Below are 16,474 nucleotides of genomic sequence, written 5' to 3' on the forward strand. Positions count from 1 at the left end.
AAAGCAGAACAGATCCATTCCTCCTCTTTGCTGAAAGGGTGGTGTTCTGTTGTAATTGTCCAGGTGATGGTTCTGTCCAAGATCTCGGCTCATGTTTTATCCATCCAGAGCACGTGGTTCTGCTGGCACTGGGAGTCAACGAGCTGCTTTGGAAAATGTTTTTCTTTTCTTCCTGCCTGCAGAGTCACACGGTTAGCCTGGAATGGTGTCTCCAGGGTTCTGTGTCCACAAATGGGATCTTGGGGTGCTTTTTTCTTGGAAGGGGAGTCTTGGGGGTATCGTATCCTCAGTTTGTTGTATTTGAAGACATTTTACCCTGATTCCAGAGGTTTTGGAAGGTTTCTAGTTATTTTCACAAGCAACTTTCAGGTTTCTTCCTCTTCCTGGTGAGATAGTAACCATTCCATTAGTCCTGGACTCCTGAGTGCTGACTCAGGGGTGAAACTGGGGTGTCCTCTGAACCTAGAGGTGCTGTGATTGATACTCCTTCACCTTGGATCATTGGACAGATCTGACTTTACCCCAGATGACTGGGTTTTTCTCCGAGTTGAGTCTCCTTTAACGACCAGTAACCATCAGGGTGACACCTGGGGGTTTCTATGGGCTTTTGGGGGCCTCTGACTCCCTAAAACTAGAAAGTGACTAAAAATATTTAAAGAATACTTTTGCAGCTTCAATTTTCAACATTTTGAAATACTTCTATTTAACTGGGTTGTTAAATCGATTTCTGTATAGCAGTATAACATAACAGAATAGCTGTGTACTCCGAAATAAAATATTCTGGTATGATATTGATAAATGTAATACTGCTTGTCACTTATTTTAGTCACATTGGAATACACAAATGCCGAGAAATCTTGACGCAAGCCTGCATTTTACAAGCTGAATCGGGTTTGATTTGGAGATTTTCGACGTGTCCGCCTGGCTCGCTTCTCTGATCCTGTCTTCGAGTTCTGGTTCTGTTTGTGTTCAAACAACCTCTCCGCAGCCGAGCTCTGTTTATTTGTTGTTACTGGAGAGATGTTTGGGTTTGCTTGTCTGTGTGAAAGAAGTTTGCACTGTAAATTTTCACCACCCGTTGTATGACCCTTTCAACGTCCCATACAGCTTGACTGGAACCGAACCGCCTTCTGTCCGGTTTAATTATGAGAAGGGAACACGGACCGACACGGGACACCGTTTACTGCTTGCGCACTTATTTAAAATGATTTTTATTTAATCAAATACAAAAACAATCCACATAGTTCTGGTTAGTTTCGTTTGACTGGCGGTGAATGGGGTTCTAGTAAAAAATAAATAAACGATCACTTTTATTGTAGCAAAAAGTTGTATTTCTTTGTGTATTTGAAAGAAGGCTGAAATTGTGCCGGAACCCGTTAAACAAACTTTTCTTTTACAGATCTAAAAAGCCGCGCAATGAAGCGTTCGATACTTTGCACGTCTGATCTCCAGATGTATCCATTCAAACTCTCCTGGCGTGCGTGTGGAGGTGCCAGAACCTGCTCGCTGTGATTAAACGATTGTCATTTCTGTCCTTATCACATCGCAACAACTTCCAATATCCTCGCTCCTCCATCCGCCAATAAACCGCACGGCTCGCGCAGCAGACCTCCGCTACATCCGGGCACTCCAGTCAGCCTGCGCAGAGACGGAATGGCGGAGGTAAGTGAGTCGGAGGGCTGGGGACGGAGAGAGACGCCGTCTTTTTTTTCGAAACTGCGCTTTCCAGTCGGGTCCGGGTCGCCCCAGGCTGTGGGTTAGACGTTTGCCTGTCGTTTGAGGGGGTCCCCGGCGGGCGTCGGGGCCTTCGCCGGCGTATCGGAGCGAGTAAACATGGGGTGGTATCGGCTGCGATACCCCCTCGCTTCTCTGTGCTTAGCGTTGAGCGGAGCCATCCCTTCGGCTGCCAAATAGTGCGCTATAGGCAGCAATGGCACGCCGGCTCGGCGCCGCTGCCCAATAGTGTCCCAGGTGCGCCCGGTAAGCATGCGTGTCTCGGGCGAGACTGTTTGTAAACTTGTTTCTCTGAGCATCCCGGCTGCCCGACAGCGTCCTGCTCCGTGGAGACGGGACGGCGCTCGCTGCCGGCTGGCTGGTGAGAGTGACTCCGAGAGGGCTCGTTTTCTTGCAGAATTCAGCACCGGGAGCTCTGGGAGAGCGACTTGGACGGTGTCAGGTGGAGAGTCGACCGTCCCAGGGCGCGGAGGTGCTTCAGCCGAGCCCGGCTGACCCGCAGAGCTCCCGGCTCACGCTAGACACGCGTCCCGCTTTCCGAGAGAGTAGTTCGGGGGAAGTTGTGTCTGGGAGGGCGCTGAGTTTTGAGGCACGCCATGGGCAGGTGTTGTGAGTCGGGAGAGGCGTCCCGCTGGCCGGTGTTCCCCCTACTGGGGTGAGCTGCCAGGAGCACCCCAGTATCCTGAAACAGGTCCCTCCCCACTCTGATTTGTGCACTGAAAAGGTCCGGTTTTCTCGCCTCCTGAAAGGGGGCGGTTGGGTTCGGCAGAGGAGCCCACCGCCCCACAGGTCTCAGCGTTGCCGTTGGGTCACACATCCAGGTTGTGTCAAATGTTGGTGAGACTCCTTGTAAAACACAGCCTTTGCTCTTGCTGTGTAAGCTTGTCATGGGGAGGGGGTGTTATCGGGGCGTTCTGCACAGCGATGCTCTATCTGTCCTCTCTCTCCTCTGCCCCTGTCCCAGGCAGTTCAATGGGCTCTGGAGAACACAGATTCACCCTGGCGGAGATCCTGAGTCACAGCTATGCAGTACAGGAACAGGACGGGGGGCATAAGTCCCTAGAGGAGCTGGCGAAGAGTCTGGGGAGCGAGCAGGTATGACGGCGAGCGGCGGCGGCAGCAGGCTCCCATCGCACAGCAGTGCGGTCCGTTCCACGTTTTACCACATCCTGGGCTGAAGGCTGAAGGGCACAAAAACAGACACCGGTGCTCAGTGCTCCGAATACCGGTCCTTGTGTGGGAGCGGTTGTGATATTAAACACTGAGCCCGCTGCAGTCCGGCCTGCTCCGTGCAGGAGCCCTGCCGCTGATGAGTGCAGTGGAACGGGCTGCGGTGCTCCGGCAATCCAGTCTGTTTCCCAGCAACAGCCGCCCTTTCCCAGGATTTACTGGGAGAGGTTAAAAAACGATGGATGAGCAGAGCTTGCTTTGCCAGTGTGTGTCGCGGGCTTGGTGCCGTTATGTGTGAGTGGTCTCCCTGGCTCAGTGAGGATGTGATCTGGGTGTGGCCCAGAGGCAGTTCTGCATCGGTCAATGCGACCTGAGAATACGGGGACTGCAGCTCGTGCGTGCTCGTGCGTGCTCGTGCGTGCTCGTGCGTGCTCGTGCGTGCTCGTGCGTGCTCGTGCGTGCTCGTGCGTGCTCGTGCGTGACAACTCTGATCCCCTGTCTGTCTCCCCCTCCCTTCTCTTCCCAGCAGGAGAGCGAGATGCCGCTGGAGGAGCTGCTGGCTCTGTATGGGTACGAGGCCTCGGACCCCATCTCCGAGCAGGGCAGCGAGGCCCACGAGCTGTCTACTGCCCTGCCGGACATGACACTGGACAAGGTGAGGGACAGCATGGCGGTGCTGGTGAGGCTGCCAGCCCGGCCGCTGTCTCACTGGCTAAAGACACACGCTTCTCCAAGACGAGCTAAGCCTGTTGCTGCCTCAGTTAATGCAGCTGCGTTGCCACGTTCTAGCCTGATCTGGTCACAGTCTCGGAAGCTCAGTGAGGCCGGGCTGGTCACAGCGCTGACAGGAGACCTCAGCAGAATCAAGTTAGTAATGTGGCTGTTGGTGGAGGACCAGTAGGTGGTGCTCTTCCCTGTGGCCCAGAAGCTCCAGACCAGCGGTCTATGCGATAAACGGTATACTAAGGTCCCGGCTACTTGATTATTAAGGATCCCTTGGCTGTGGAAAAGCACAGGGGTGGGAACCCCCTGTCCTGGCCAGATTCCGGTTCTGGGCTTCTTTAGGGAGTCATTCCGGCTGAGCTGGTCCGCTGTCCTGGTCAAGTCCTTAATTAACGTGAATTCGGTTCCCCTGCTGAGTCCTCGATCTCCAGGAGCCCCCTCGCGGTCGGTCCGCCGCGAAGCTGAAGTGGAAACCGGGAAACGGGAAACGAGCGTTTTTGGAGCAAGGGGGAGCGCTCCCGCCGGGAGAGGCTGAGAGCTTTCCGCGCATTCCTGTAATTCCAGGAGCAGATCGCGAAGGACCTGCTCTCCGGGGAGGAGGAGGAGGAGACGCAGTCGTCCGCAGACGACCTCACCCCGTCCGTGACCTCCCACGCCTCCGACCTCTTCCCGCGGCACCTGGAGGGTGAGTGCGGGGGGGCGGGTCGCGCCGAGGTTCCGAGCCGCGGAAGTGAAGCGAACCCGTTCCCGCTGAGTGACTCCTGACTCTCCGCAGCTCACTCCCCCACGGGCGAGGACAAGGACTCCTGCTCCAGCGACTCGGACTCGGGCTCGGAGGACGGCTCCATCCCCCCCAACGACTGCCGCAAGGTAAGAGCGCCCGCCGCCGCCGTCCTGGGGCGCACACGGGGCGCAGCGCGAGGGAAGACTGGGCCCAGTGGAGTGGGGTGGGAGAGGGCGACCGCAGGCCTGTGGTCTTCTCTCTCGTGTTGTGGACGGTTCCATGCCAGCCCTGTCCCCCGCTCCCTCACCGGGGTCCTCAGGGCCTGGTCCCCCCTGTGTGAAGTGTTGGCTGAGCAAGAGTCTGTGTGTCGGGGTAACCTGTGGATTCCGGTTCTCTCTGCTGTAGGACATCATGGTGGGGCCTCAGTACCAGGCAGCCATTCCTGCGCTGAACGCGTATCGATTCCAGGACAGAGGTACGACTCTCCTCTCCCGTCTCCCTGGCCCTGTGGGCATAGATTCTCCTCTCCTCCTTCTGTGAAGATTTTCCCGATCAGTGAGCAGAGGCTGCGCCTGCCCTTGAGACTTTACCTAAAAACTGCTCTTGATTGCTCCCGTGAGGAGCTTAACTCCGTGCTGAGAGAAGGTAGCAGCTGTCAAGTTCGGTCCCTGGTCTTCCTTCTACCTGGGGCTTTGTTATGATTTTTAAAGCCTTAATTGAACTGCTTTTTTGCTTAATTAGAACTGTTAAACTCCTTGGTTTGAGTGAAGTCTGGGGCCTCGCTCCAGGCCTGTGACAGGGTTACAGTCAGCAGCGGGACGAGAGCCGATGGGCAAGTTGGGGTTCAGGCGTTACGGGGGTCTCCCTGCTCTCCCCCCAGCCTATGAGAATGAGGACCAGCTCCTGTGGGACCCCTGGGTGCTGTCGGAGAGCGACGTGGAGCAGTTCCTGCTGCGCGCGGAGCGGCGGGGGGGCGAGGAGGACAGGGGCACCGCGGAGCCCGGCACGCCGGGTGCCATCATCAAGGACAACGAGCAGGTACAGCACGATCCAGCGGGGCCCGGTTCCCCGAGGGTGGAGAGGGAGGCGCCCCTGTCCCAGGGGGGCCCGGTTCCCTGAGGGTGGAGAGGGAGGTGCCCCTGTGCCCCTGACCCAGCAGGGCCTGGTTCCCCGAGGGTGGACAGGGAGGTGCCCTTACCCAGCGGGGAGTGGGGAGAGGAGCCCTGGAACAGCCTCTCCCTGGTCCCTGGAAATGGGGGGTTTGGGGGTGAACTTGAGGCAGCAGCCCTGAGGCTTGGGTTGACAGGCTTGGCATTGGAGGAGGACTTAGTTTAGCTCTGATGTGACCAATTAATTTAGTGCTCTTAATTGCATAATTGACAATTTCTTTGTTACTCAGCTTCAGTGCTCTTGAATTCCTAGGAACATGTAATTCATGAATTAAAATCCAGTGATGGATCCCTGTGTAAACTGCTTCAGTGCCCAGGGGTTTGGCTGGAGCAGCAGAGGGGTTTTGGCTCTGGGCCGTGAAGAGCCTGAGGTCCAGTCAGCTGCTGGACGGTCCTTGCCTCCTGATACCTGCAGCACAACCGGGCTGTCAGCCGGGCAGGCTGTGCTGTCCGGTTCTGGTTGACCCACTGTGGTTCTCCTCTGTGCTCCGCAGGCGCTGTACGAGCTGGTGAAGTGCAGCTTCGATGCAGAGGAGGCCCTGCGGAGACTCCGGTTCAACGTGAAAGTCTTCAGAGGTAACGCCAGCCCCCACACCCCCCACCACGACGGTCAGCGACTGGGGCGGTTTTAACCCATCAGCCTCTCGACGTGCCTGAGAGCCGACGATCTCTGCCCCCACGCCCCCTGACGTTCTTCTTCCTGTCTGCAGAAGAGCTGTGCGCCTGGAGCGAAGAGGAGTGTCGGAATTTCGAGCACGGCTACCGCGTCCACGGCAAGAACTTCCATCTCATCCAGGCCAACAAGGTGGGTGCTGAAGGCTTCCCAAAATCTTCCGGGAGATAAGCTGTCCCCCATTTTGGAGAATGTCGTGGAAGTTCCAGCTCCTGCTCCGGGCGTGGCCGTGTCATTGGATCGGTTTGGGGTTTTTCCCTGGGAATACTGGGTCACCCCTTGGGTCAAAGGTCAAGATCATGGGCGGGTGTGTCGCGCACGCAGCCCAGGACCCATTTCTGACCCACCTGGGTTGTTTTTCCAGCCCGTTTGCCGTTCGATCAGCACCCGGAAACCACACAGGCCACATGCCAAGCAGGCGCCTTTGGCGACGTTGCTGTCTCGGTCTCGCGATCGCAGCAGCCCCTGCGGCTCCCTTCCCTGTCCAATCACGGGGCTCCTCTTTAAAAACTTCACAGGTTTTTAACGACATGTTTTTGCACAAAAGGCCCAAGACATGTACACCCCCTTCCTCCCCTGGACTCCCGACTCCCTGCCTCAGCCGCAGTGCTGGTGATGTGGCTGGAGGTCGCAGGTCGTGGGTCGCAGGTCCTGGGTCTCATGCTGAAAGCATGTTAAGGGAAGAGCTCAGCCGGCTGCAGTGTGGTGTGACGCAGCCCGGGCTTGGACCTGAGCTCATCTGTACCATCTCTACACAGCGCTCCCAGTCTGGGGTTTCGAGGGGTGTCGCTGTGCTGGGGTTTGGGGGGCGATGTGCCTCGGGATCGCGCATCTCCCCTGTCACTGCAACGGTGCGTTTTCGGGGCGGTGTGGTGGCTCTGTGGCTCAGGATCTTCACCTGTGGCTGTAAGGTTACCGGTTCGTATCCCGCGGCCGGCAGAGGAATCCTACTCCGTTGGGCCCCTGAGCAAGGCCCTTAAACCCAGCTGCTCCAGGGGTGCCGTATAAATGGCTGACCCTGCGCTCTGACCCCCAGCTTCTCTCCCTGTCTGTGTGTCTCATGGAGAGCAAGCTGGGGTATGTGAAAAGACAAATTCCTATTACAAGAAATTGTATATGGCCAATAAAGTGATCTTATCTTGTGTCTGTGCCAGGTGCGCACGCGCTCGGTGGGGGAGTGTGTGGAGTATTACTACATGTGGAAGAAGTCCGACCGGCACGAGTTCTTCACTCAGCAGACCAGCAGGTTCGGGCGCAAGAGGTTCAGCCTGCAGCCCGGGAACATGTGAGTACAAAGGGGTTTTAAAATCCCTGATATTTTCAAAGTGTTCTTCTGTTCTGTAGCTGAGGGAAGGTGCACAGATCTGGAGCAAGGAGTAAGAGGGACCTCTGCTCACGCAGTCTTGTTACTCCCCGATACTGTAAGTAACCTGTCCTGACTGAACTGTCACTGCTGGCCGGGGTCACGTGGAGGTCATGGGGGGGGTCTGGCCCAGGAATACTTTCCTACAGCTTTTGGCTCTGGTGTAAAACTATCTGCGCCTGTTCTGAGCCCAGAACAACCCACAAAAGCTAATTTTTCGAAAGTTGTGTTTTCATCGGAGGACTTGCTCCTTCTGTCTCTTCTGTCTCCTTCCGGCTCTGATGGAACTGTCACTGTCTGCCTGTTTAAATACGTACTATACTTACTTGCTTACACTTATATAGCGCTTTTTCTGGACACTCCACTCAAAGCACTTTACAGGGAATGGGGTCTCCCCTCCACCACCACCAGTGTGCAGCCCCACCTGGGTGATGCGACGGCAGCCATAGTGCGCCAGAACAGTCACCACACAGAGAGTAATGAAGCCAGTTCATAGATGGGGATTATTAGGAGGCCATGATCGGTAAGGGCAAATGGGAAATTTGGCCAGGACGCCGGGGTTACACCCCTACTCTTTTCGAGAAACGCCCTGGGATTTTTAATGACCACAGAGAGTCAGGACCTTGGTTTTACGTCTCATCCGAAGGACGGCGCCTGTTTACAGTACAGTGTCCCCGTCACTATACTGGGGCATTAGGACCCACGTGGACCGCAGGGTGAGCGCCCCCTGCTGGCCACACTAACACCTCTTCCAGCAGCAGCCTCAGCTTTCCCAGGAGTCTCCCCTCCAGGTACTGACCAGGCTCACACCTGGGTTGCCAGTTGTGAGTTGCAGGATGATATGGCTGCTGGAATCAGAAGTTTGACCCGGTGGGTCGAGGGCGGCTGCTTGTTTGCTGGGGGTTCTGCATGCAGAGCCACCACTGAGTGAGCAGTGCTGGGAATCCAGGCTTTTATTGGGTCTGTATCTCGATGCTTCTAATGAGTTAGAGTAAGGCGAGGCAGAGGGGATCACAGGTTGGGTTTGGGCTTTGTTCGGACTGGTTGTTCTCGTGTTCTTCGTGCTCCATGTGTGACTTTACCTGCGATGCTCGTGTCCCCGCAGGGACGACGCGGAGCAGGACGGCGAGGGCGTGGAGGGGGACGGCAGCAGCCACGCCCGCAGCTCGCCGCCCGAGCCCTCCGCCACGGCGCAGCTGGGCCCGCCGTCCCCGCAGGACCCCCTGGAGCTGGGCAAAGAAGGTACCGGCTCGGCGGCCGCGCCACGCGGCACGGCGAGGGGGTGTCGGGGCGGCTCCGTCCGGAAGGGTCGCCACGTCGGAGCTGGCGAGGGCCATCTCTGTCCCAGCCGGACGCCAGCACTCAGGGCTCCACTGCAGCAGTTGGGTCCCATGCCGCCCTGGGAGCTTGTGGAAGGGTGTGCGAGTGCGACACAGGACGGCCGGCTGTCCGGCTCAGAGCTGCTGAGCCCCGAACGCACCAGGCTGGGGGTGAAGGTGTTTGTGATTTCTGTTCAGCGCCGACAGGGCACAACAAACTGGAGGAGAGGGGGGCTGGGTTCCTCCCCAGGCTGTGGACATCACAGCCCTTGTCTGGAGGGTTGGGGCAGGGTCGGGGGCGGGGCTGAGCAGGTGTGTGCTTGGGACTGTTTCGCCAGCACTGAGTTGTAGGAACCAGCTGTGTCTCCTGCCATTTTCGCTTCAGGTGAATTATTTCAGTTCTTTTTTTTTTTTCAAATCATGCGTTACTTTTGCTGCAGTGATTTGCTGGTTTGATTCTGTTCATGCATTTTCAAGAACAAAAAGGCAGCCCAGCCCACAAAACCTCACGCAGTGCTTTGTGCCAATTAAAGCCATGCAGAGCCTGACGTGAGGCGGTGCTTTTCCCCAGAGTTTGAGGTGTGTTTACATGGCTGTAGTGCTGCTTCTTTTTCTTGAATCTCTTCCCATGTTTGGCTGGGCCCTGGCCTGTTGTAAGCACCCTTTTTCTTTGCGCTTTAGTTTTTACATCTTCACTCTTTTCATGAATGCATTAGTCTGTGCCGGTTCATTTGTGTGCTGTTGTGTGTTTTTATTTTGATTTTATTTGTGTGTGTGTGTTTGTTCACCCAGAGCAGGAGGGCCTGAGGTTCACAGCTCCTTTGCAGGGGCGTCCCCGGCGGAAGAGAACCCCTCGCTTTCACTTAAAACCCTGATTTCACAGCAAACAAGCCCCACAAACAAAACAGACGCGCGCAGGTAACACAGGAAGGAAGGGCCGCGGCTCGGTGTGCCCTGTCGCGCGGCATTGTGGGGAGAAGTGGGCGTTGCCAGAGCCTGGGCGCCCTGCAGGGGGACGGATTGCGCTCCGAGTGCACAGCAGCTGGATCCGTTTCAGGTTTTGCCACCTGCTGGGGCTCCTGCGCAAGTTGCAGCTGAATGCATCCCTGTGATTGTGATTGCAATTGATGTCACCTGCTGCTGCAGGGTAGATCCAAAAACCTGGCGACTAGCCCTTGACCTCTCCAGCCCCTGCGGTTGGCAAGACCTGGAATGGAGCAGACTGCTCTGCAGTGGGAGCCTGATATTTCACCTTTGGCATTGATTCCAAGAGCACACCAGCCCTTGCCGTTATTTAATGCCCATAGCTGTTTGTGTTTTCTGTAAATCGAAGTTAAATTTGGCGGAAGGCTCAGTATCCCTGGGCCGTCAATCACAGCAGCCCTGAATGATCCTCCCAGTAGGCTGTCATTGTGTTTTTGCTGTGTGCTGTTTTCATTGGCTGAGGACGAGTCGTTGGTCTTACAGGGTCATTGCACGAGTCCCCGGCTGTCTTGATTGGTTGCCGCCCGCTGGCGCCTGACCGCCCTGCTCTGTGCTGCCCGCAGGTCCCGCGGCGCCCGGCGGAGTGGAAGAGATGCTGCACGGCGCTGCAGGGGACGGCGACACTGGGGGCCTCTTGTGCAGCCAGCTGGGCGCGTCTCCCCCCGAGCGGCCCAGCACGAACTGTCCCAGCCCTCCCGGCTGCCCCGAACCGCCACGTGCCCCCGCCGCCCAGCAAGAGGCCCCTGCCTCCCCCTGCCTGCCCTGCGCCAGCCCCGCCGTGCGCCCCGAGCTCCTGGCCCCCGCGTACTACCAGCTGCAGCTGGGGCCCTTTGTCACGGACACGGGGGAGCCCTCGCCCGAGCACAGCACCAAGAGGTTAAAGGTCGGCTTCTCGCTCCCGGAGGCATTTCCCGGGGGCCTGCCCCTCCTCCCCTCTGCCGCCGCTGCGCGTGTAGAGCCCCCGGCGCCCCCAGCCCCCGGCGTCATCACCTCGGCGACCCCGGGCCAGGTGTCCGTCTCCGTGACGACGGAGTTTGGGGCCATCAGCATGGGCGACGTGAGCAGCTTCCTGAGCCCCCACGCCATGCGCCCCCCTGCTGCAGTGCAGCACTCCCAGTCTCTCTCTCAGTGAAGATGGGGGGGCTCTGGGCTGGAGGGGGGGCACAGCCCCCGTCACGGAGAACCACAGTCCAGCCTGGTTCACTGATCTGCTCGCGCCCCAGGAGCCTCGGTCCTGCAGGTGGCGTCAGCCTCTCGAAGGCAGGACCGCTCCATGCAGTCCGCTGCAGGATTTAACTCCAGCCAGATGGGTGTCCAGGCGGGGTGCAGCGTTGGCACAGCACTGCGGGGGGGACGGACGGGCCGGCCCTGGGGCGCAGACCCCACCCAGCGGCCTGTGGACACGTCTCCATCCCCTCCGGACAGGAAGGTGTGACCTGCTGCCCCCCACCCCCCGCGCTGAATTCTCAGGATGGTTGTTTTTTTTAAAAATCCTGGTCAGTTTCTTCTTGCAGACTTTGTTGTACAGGCCCACCTCCGTAAGGTTTAAAACGGTTCGGCGATTGCCTGCAGCGCCCTTTTGCCGCCGGCCAGCACGAGCAGGAAACACTCGAGACCGGGACTGCCCCCTGCTGTCCGGCTGAGGGCTCTGGGTGGAGGGAGAACTGGGGGTCCCTGCTTTGGCCCGTGCTCGTCTGCAGGCAAGTTCAGCCACGACCCTGAGAACCCAGGGAGCCCTGCAGGTGGGCCTGTGTGCTATGGGGTGGGGAGGAGTTCCTCAATGTTGGTCGCCAGTGGAAACGGGACTTCAACTGGAGAGGCGTGGAACACGGACATGGATGACGCTTGGAAACGAGTGAGCTGACTCATTTTTTTTGATCGCGGTATTTATAATCCCAGCCTGCTCCGGCCTCTTCCTGGCCGTGACGCCAGGCTCAGCCCGTACCGCGGTGCCCGCTGGCGCTGCTGGTTGCAGTAGCGGCCCCCGTCCCACACGGCGTTCTCCTCGTTCTGGAGTTTGAAACATGGGTCCCAGGAACTCCCAGTCTGGCCGGATGTCCGCTACTGCTCCCGTGGGTCCAGAGGGGGCGTCACTCCCTCTGCCCCCCGTACAGGACACGGGCCAAACCGACCTGGCTGCGGTCGGGATTCCTGTCGTCGGGTGAAGCGTCTGTTTCACTGCGTGTCTTTAGTCACCCCAGAAGGCTAAGCAGCAGCTCCTGGCTGGACGTGACCTCTGCTGTAAAAATGCTGCAGACGAGTCCAGGACCGCTGTACCAAGCCTGCGGCTTCGAGCGGGACTGTGCGCTGTCTGGACACAAACCTGCCTGGGGTACGACCGTCACTGAGCTGAGGGTCATAGACTGAGGAGCAGGGTTCGAGCCGGGAACCCCTTCTCGGAAGCTGTCGGCTGGTGTTGGCTTCTCTGAATTCCGGAACGCTGTGGGGGTCTACACTGCGCCGTGGCCCTCAGCTGCTGGGGTTTGGGGCGCTACTCGGTATTGCTCATGGGGAGCACAGTTTGTCAGAGATGTGACCAGCGAGAGCTACCCCTGCCAGCCTCTGATTGTCGGCCCCCTTTGTAGGAATACTTGTGTTGTGCAGGGCCAGTGGAGGTGGCCCTTTGGGGGTGTACTCCAGGGTCCGGTCTACACTGAGGAGGACAGGGAGGTGGATTTAGGGGGTACACTCCAGGACCCAGTCTACACTGAGGGGGGACAGCGGGGGGTAGGATTTGGGGGTACACTCCAGGGCTGAGGGTTTGAAGGGCCCAGTGGCACGGGTGCTGGGGGTGGTTGCCATTTCTGGTGTTTTGCTCAGATTGCATTGAGGCACCCTGACAATGCCTGACCCCGTCTGCACTCCGGTGATCTTATTTATTTAGTGGAGTTTTTTCTGATAAAAGATATAAAAAACAAAAAAGATATTTTTGTTTACAGCTCCTGGAAGGGTTCAAGGGGCATTGGGGGTGAGGGTTGGGACGGTAACTGAGTCTTTCTTTAGCTGTACAATTTTTAGCATTTTTATTGTAATGGTTTTTTTGTTTTGTTGTTTTTTTGTAAGAAATGACAACAGCACATTGAGCCAATTGTTAACACTGGACTCCTAACACACGGACCCACACATACAGCACAGTTTACACTGATGAGCTTTCACACGTAACAGTTTTTCTCATGGACATTAAACTTGTTTCTTTGTTTAAAGAGGACTGTGTTGTTTTGTGCTAAGAATCCGAACATACGTGATTGCGCTTTGGCCATTGCTGATATATGAGATTACACGTTTCCTCCTGAAGAGGGCACCAGAGCAACAGGTGGAGGGGAGAGCTCTCGTACAAAGAACATGAGTAGTTTTTCCAGAAAGAAAACATCTGCGTCCTTCGTTTGAATCTGCAGTTGGCTTTTAAGTACACATGTCCAGGTCATTCTTCTCTTGACCTGGTCCTAAGAGATTTTTGGATGTTGGGAGTATTGGTCTCGTCTCGTGCAGGAGTTTTGTCGTTTCTCCTTTGCTTGGAGAAACCAGCAGAGGGCGAGCTTCAGGGATTCCCGTCTAGCACCAGCTGGGACTGGAGCGAAGGGCTCTTGGCCTTTTCCTGGTGCCCTGGTGCTGTGATGAAAACGTCCCGATCTGCCGTAGTAAGAGTCTCGTCAGCTGTGGCGCGGGCTGGGCCAGGAGGACGAGTGGACAGCAGGAGCAGAGCAGGGTGATGAATGTGCCTCCTGCAGCAGCACCAGGCCGCCCGAGCCGCTGCAGGACGGGAAGCTGGGATTGAGGAGCAGAGCCGAACACTGGGCCAGGCGACCACTAATGACTGAACACAGGAGGCGCTGCTGTACACTAAGGATGGCTCGTGGCCGGAGCAAACTGCCCAGTTCTGCTCTTGAACTGGATTCCCTGCGGTTTTCCAAGAAGACGGATGAGTGAGATCCGGGGATCAGTAAGCTACGAGCAGGAGGATGAGGAAGACCGCCGTACTGGGGCTCCTCTCGCAAACTGGAAGCGGCGTCTACTCTCTTCAGCTTCGAAAGCCCACGAGCGCAGTTCCTCAGTGGGAACACGGGCGGGGGGTCCCGCAGCTGTCCAAGGTCCGAGCCGCTTGGCGCTGGGCGAGAGGCGTGGAACAGAGTCCCTCCCTCGTGGGGGGGGGTCCCCAAGAATTTACAGGGTCTTCTATTCTCGTTCCTGCCCAGCCCTGAGCTCTGTGCCTTTAGACCCCTGCAGGAGGGCTGTCTGGAGCGGGGTCAGAGGTCTGATCGATCAGATAGATCGGCGAAAGGGGGAGCAGGGCCGAGCTCTCGCCTCGCTGCCGCCTGTGAGGCAAGGCCTCTGTGTGCCTGGCGCAGCTATGGGGGCGTCGTGCCTTTGTGCCCCTTTGTCTCTCCAGCTCTTCTAATCCCGTTCTGTTCTTTATGAACGCTGTCAGGACACATCTCCTGTCATGGCTGCTGATTGTTGGAGCACCTGTGCTGTCTGGGCTTGACAAGGGCATTGTGCCTCCTGCATGCCAGCAGCTCTCACATTCCCCCGGTTTCCCGCACAATGGCAGATTGAAAAGGCCACTGGGACAGCGCAGCCCACGGCAGCACCAGTGACAAACTCGGGTATCCGTCTCTTGCGTCAGAGGAGAGCAGCTGCAGAGCAGAAAGTCTTACAGGTGCTGCATGTGACGATCTGGAGACAGTGGTCAGAGCTGGCCTAGGCAAGTGAGAGTTTTACACTGTTAAACCTGCAGCCGTGCAGTTCCAGCAGCTCCAAGAGACAGTGTGGGGTGTAGAAGGGGAACAGGGGGTCTGGGGGGTGGGGTGTAGAAAGTGTGGGGTGTGGGGTGTGGGGTGTAGGGGGATGGGGGGGCGGTGAGGTGTGAGAGAAATGGGGTAGGGGGTGTAGAGAATGTAGGGGGATGGGGAGATGGGGGGTGAGGTGATGGAGAGAAACAGGGTGTTCGTGGTGTGAGGGGACTGGGGTGTGGGCTGTGCGCAGTTGTGGATCTGTCATTATTCCGCAGGTCGACCCCCGGAGATTTCTACTAGTCTTGAGAAGGTCCTGGGTGTCCTGGGGGGGTGTCACCCTGCAGTCCGTGCCCGCTGGTCTGTGTGTGATCTCTCTGTCAGCCCACTCAGGTCTTCGCTGCAGTGGAGCAGCAGAGGGGCGTGAAGCCCCTCCTCGCCCGTCCCCTTACCCACACTGGGGCGTCCCGTCTCATGATGCGTGTTGCCTTCAGGATGGCTCGGTCCAGGGCCAGACCCAGTGAGAGCTTGCTCTCCTGATGTTCAGCCTGTTAGAATCCCCTGCTCTAATCCCAGAGCCCCAGCATACCACCGCGTAGAAAATGGCGCTCACCACCACCGACTGATAGAACATATGTAGCATCTTACTACACACATTGAAGGACCTGAGCCTCATCAAGAAGTAAAGTCGGCTCTGTCCCTTCTTATATATGGCCTCGATGTTCTTAGACCATTCCAGTCTATCGTCGATGTGCACTCCCAGGTACTTGTACGAGTCCACCATCTCCACGCCTCTCCCATGGATGTAGACGGGAGTAGGTTTGACCTTTTTCCTCCTGACATCTACCACCAGTTCCTTCGGCTTTGTTATATTCAATTGCAGGTGGTTCTCCCCACACCACTCCACAAAGCTGCTGACCAGTCCTCTGTACCCTTGATACATCCCACAATTGCAGAGTCATCGGAGAACTTCAGCAGGTGGCATGACTATGAGTTGTATTTAAAGTCCGAGGTTTAGAGGGTGAAGAGGAACGGAGAAAGAACCATCCCCTGAGGAGCCCCTGTGTTACTCACTACCTGTTCAGACACACAGTTCTGCAGTCTCACAGACTGTGGTCTGCCTGTCAGGTAGTCAGTGATCCACAAGACCATGGAGGCATCAATGCCTTTGAACACCCCCATGTTCCTCACTCTCCACAGGGCGTCTTTCCCACTGGGCAGCAGGTACTGGGCAGTTTGCTGCAGACTGAGGGCTAAAGCAACAGGTATGTGGTCAGAGACAGGAGGGGCTCAGGGAAGCCTGTGGCCCTGCGGGACAGGGGGTGCCCAGATTCTCCGTGTGCCAGTCGTGGGGCACACCTGGATGTCTGGCAGAGCCGAGACACTGAGGTGCAGGAGTGGGGCTGGCCCTGCAGCTGCAGCTTGCAACCTGAAAACGAGTCTTTTTTTAATGATTATTTTTACTTCTTGCATTTCAATACACTTAGCATATTAAAAAGGAGGAGGGCTGCGTGCATTTACTCATTAAAACCTCATTTGCAGCGCTATTAAATCGTTAAATTGGCAGCACTCATAACCGCAGGGGCGAGGGATCTCATTTCCTGTGTTAATTATTCTTCCTTAAAAACGCTCGGCTCGGCCGGCGCTCGGAGCTGAAGGAGATCCAGCGCTCTCGCTGGGTCCCTGTGGATCGCGGGAGCTGTGGAATTCAGACTGTTTCTCTCCTAACAGCCCAGCAGAGAGCAGACTGCAGCGCCGCTGGTCTCCCCTGTGCTGAGAGGCATTAAAAACGCACAAGACTGCCGGCTCCAGCGCTCATGTTTGCTATCTTCAATGCCTCTTGGTGTATTTCGTAAACGTTGAGAACATTGCAAACAATTTTAAG

General features: G+C 57.0%; 1 protein-coding gene across 5 annotated transcripts; it reads left to right on the top strand.

Annotated features, from left to right (window-relative positions):
- Nucleotides 1-943: 943 nt before the first annotated feature.
- mier2 (mesoderm induction early response 1, family member 2) lies at nt 944-13,062 on the top strand. Of its 5 annotated transcripts, none has more exons than XM_088621897.1 (13): nt 944-1,662; nt 2,699-2,829; nt 3,431-3,559; nt 4,192-4,312; nt 4,403-4,497; nt 4,757-4,826; nt 5,232-5,389; nt 6,015-6,096; nt 6,231-6,325; nt 7,348-7,478; nt 8,662-8,798; nt 9,668-9,793; nt 10,423-10,559. In XM_088621897.1, exons 2-12 carry the CDS (start codon nt 2,707-2,709, stop codon nt 9,748-9,750), a joined length of 1,224 nt encoding a protein of 407 aa, XP_088478023.1. In that variant the 5' UTR covers nt 944-1,662; nt 2,699-2,706; the 3' UTR covers nt 9,751-9,793; nt 10,423-10,559. The 5 variants fall into 5 exon arrangements, with proteins under 5 accessions (XP_088478023.1, XP_088478024.1, XP_088478020.1 ...); XM_088621898.1 differs by having other exon boundaries at nt 10,343-10,476; XM_088621894.1 differs by lacking the exon at nt 9,668-9,793 and having other exon boundaries at nt 10,423-13,062.
- Nucleotides 13,063-16,474: the final 3,412 nt, after the last annotated feature.

The sequence above is a fragment of the Lepisosteus platostomus genome, chromosome 27 (assembly GCF_059453375.1).
Source record: "Lepisosteus platostomus isolate fLepPlt1 chromosome 27, fLepPlt1.hap1, whole genome shotgun sequence".
NCBI classification, from domain to species: Eukaryota; Metazoa; Chordata; class Actinopteri; order Semionotiformes; family Lepisosteidae; genus Lepisosteus; species Lepisosteus platostomus.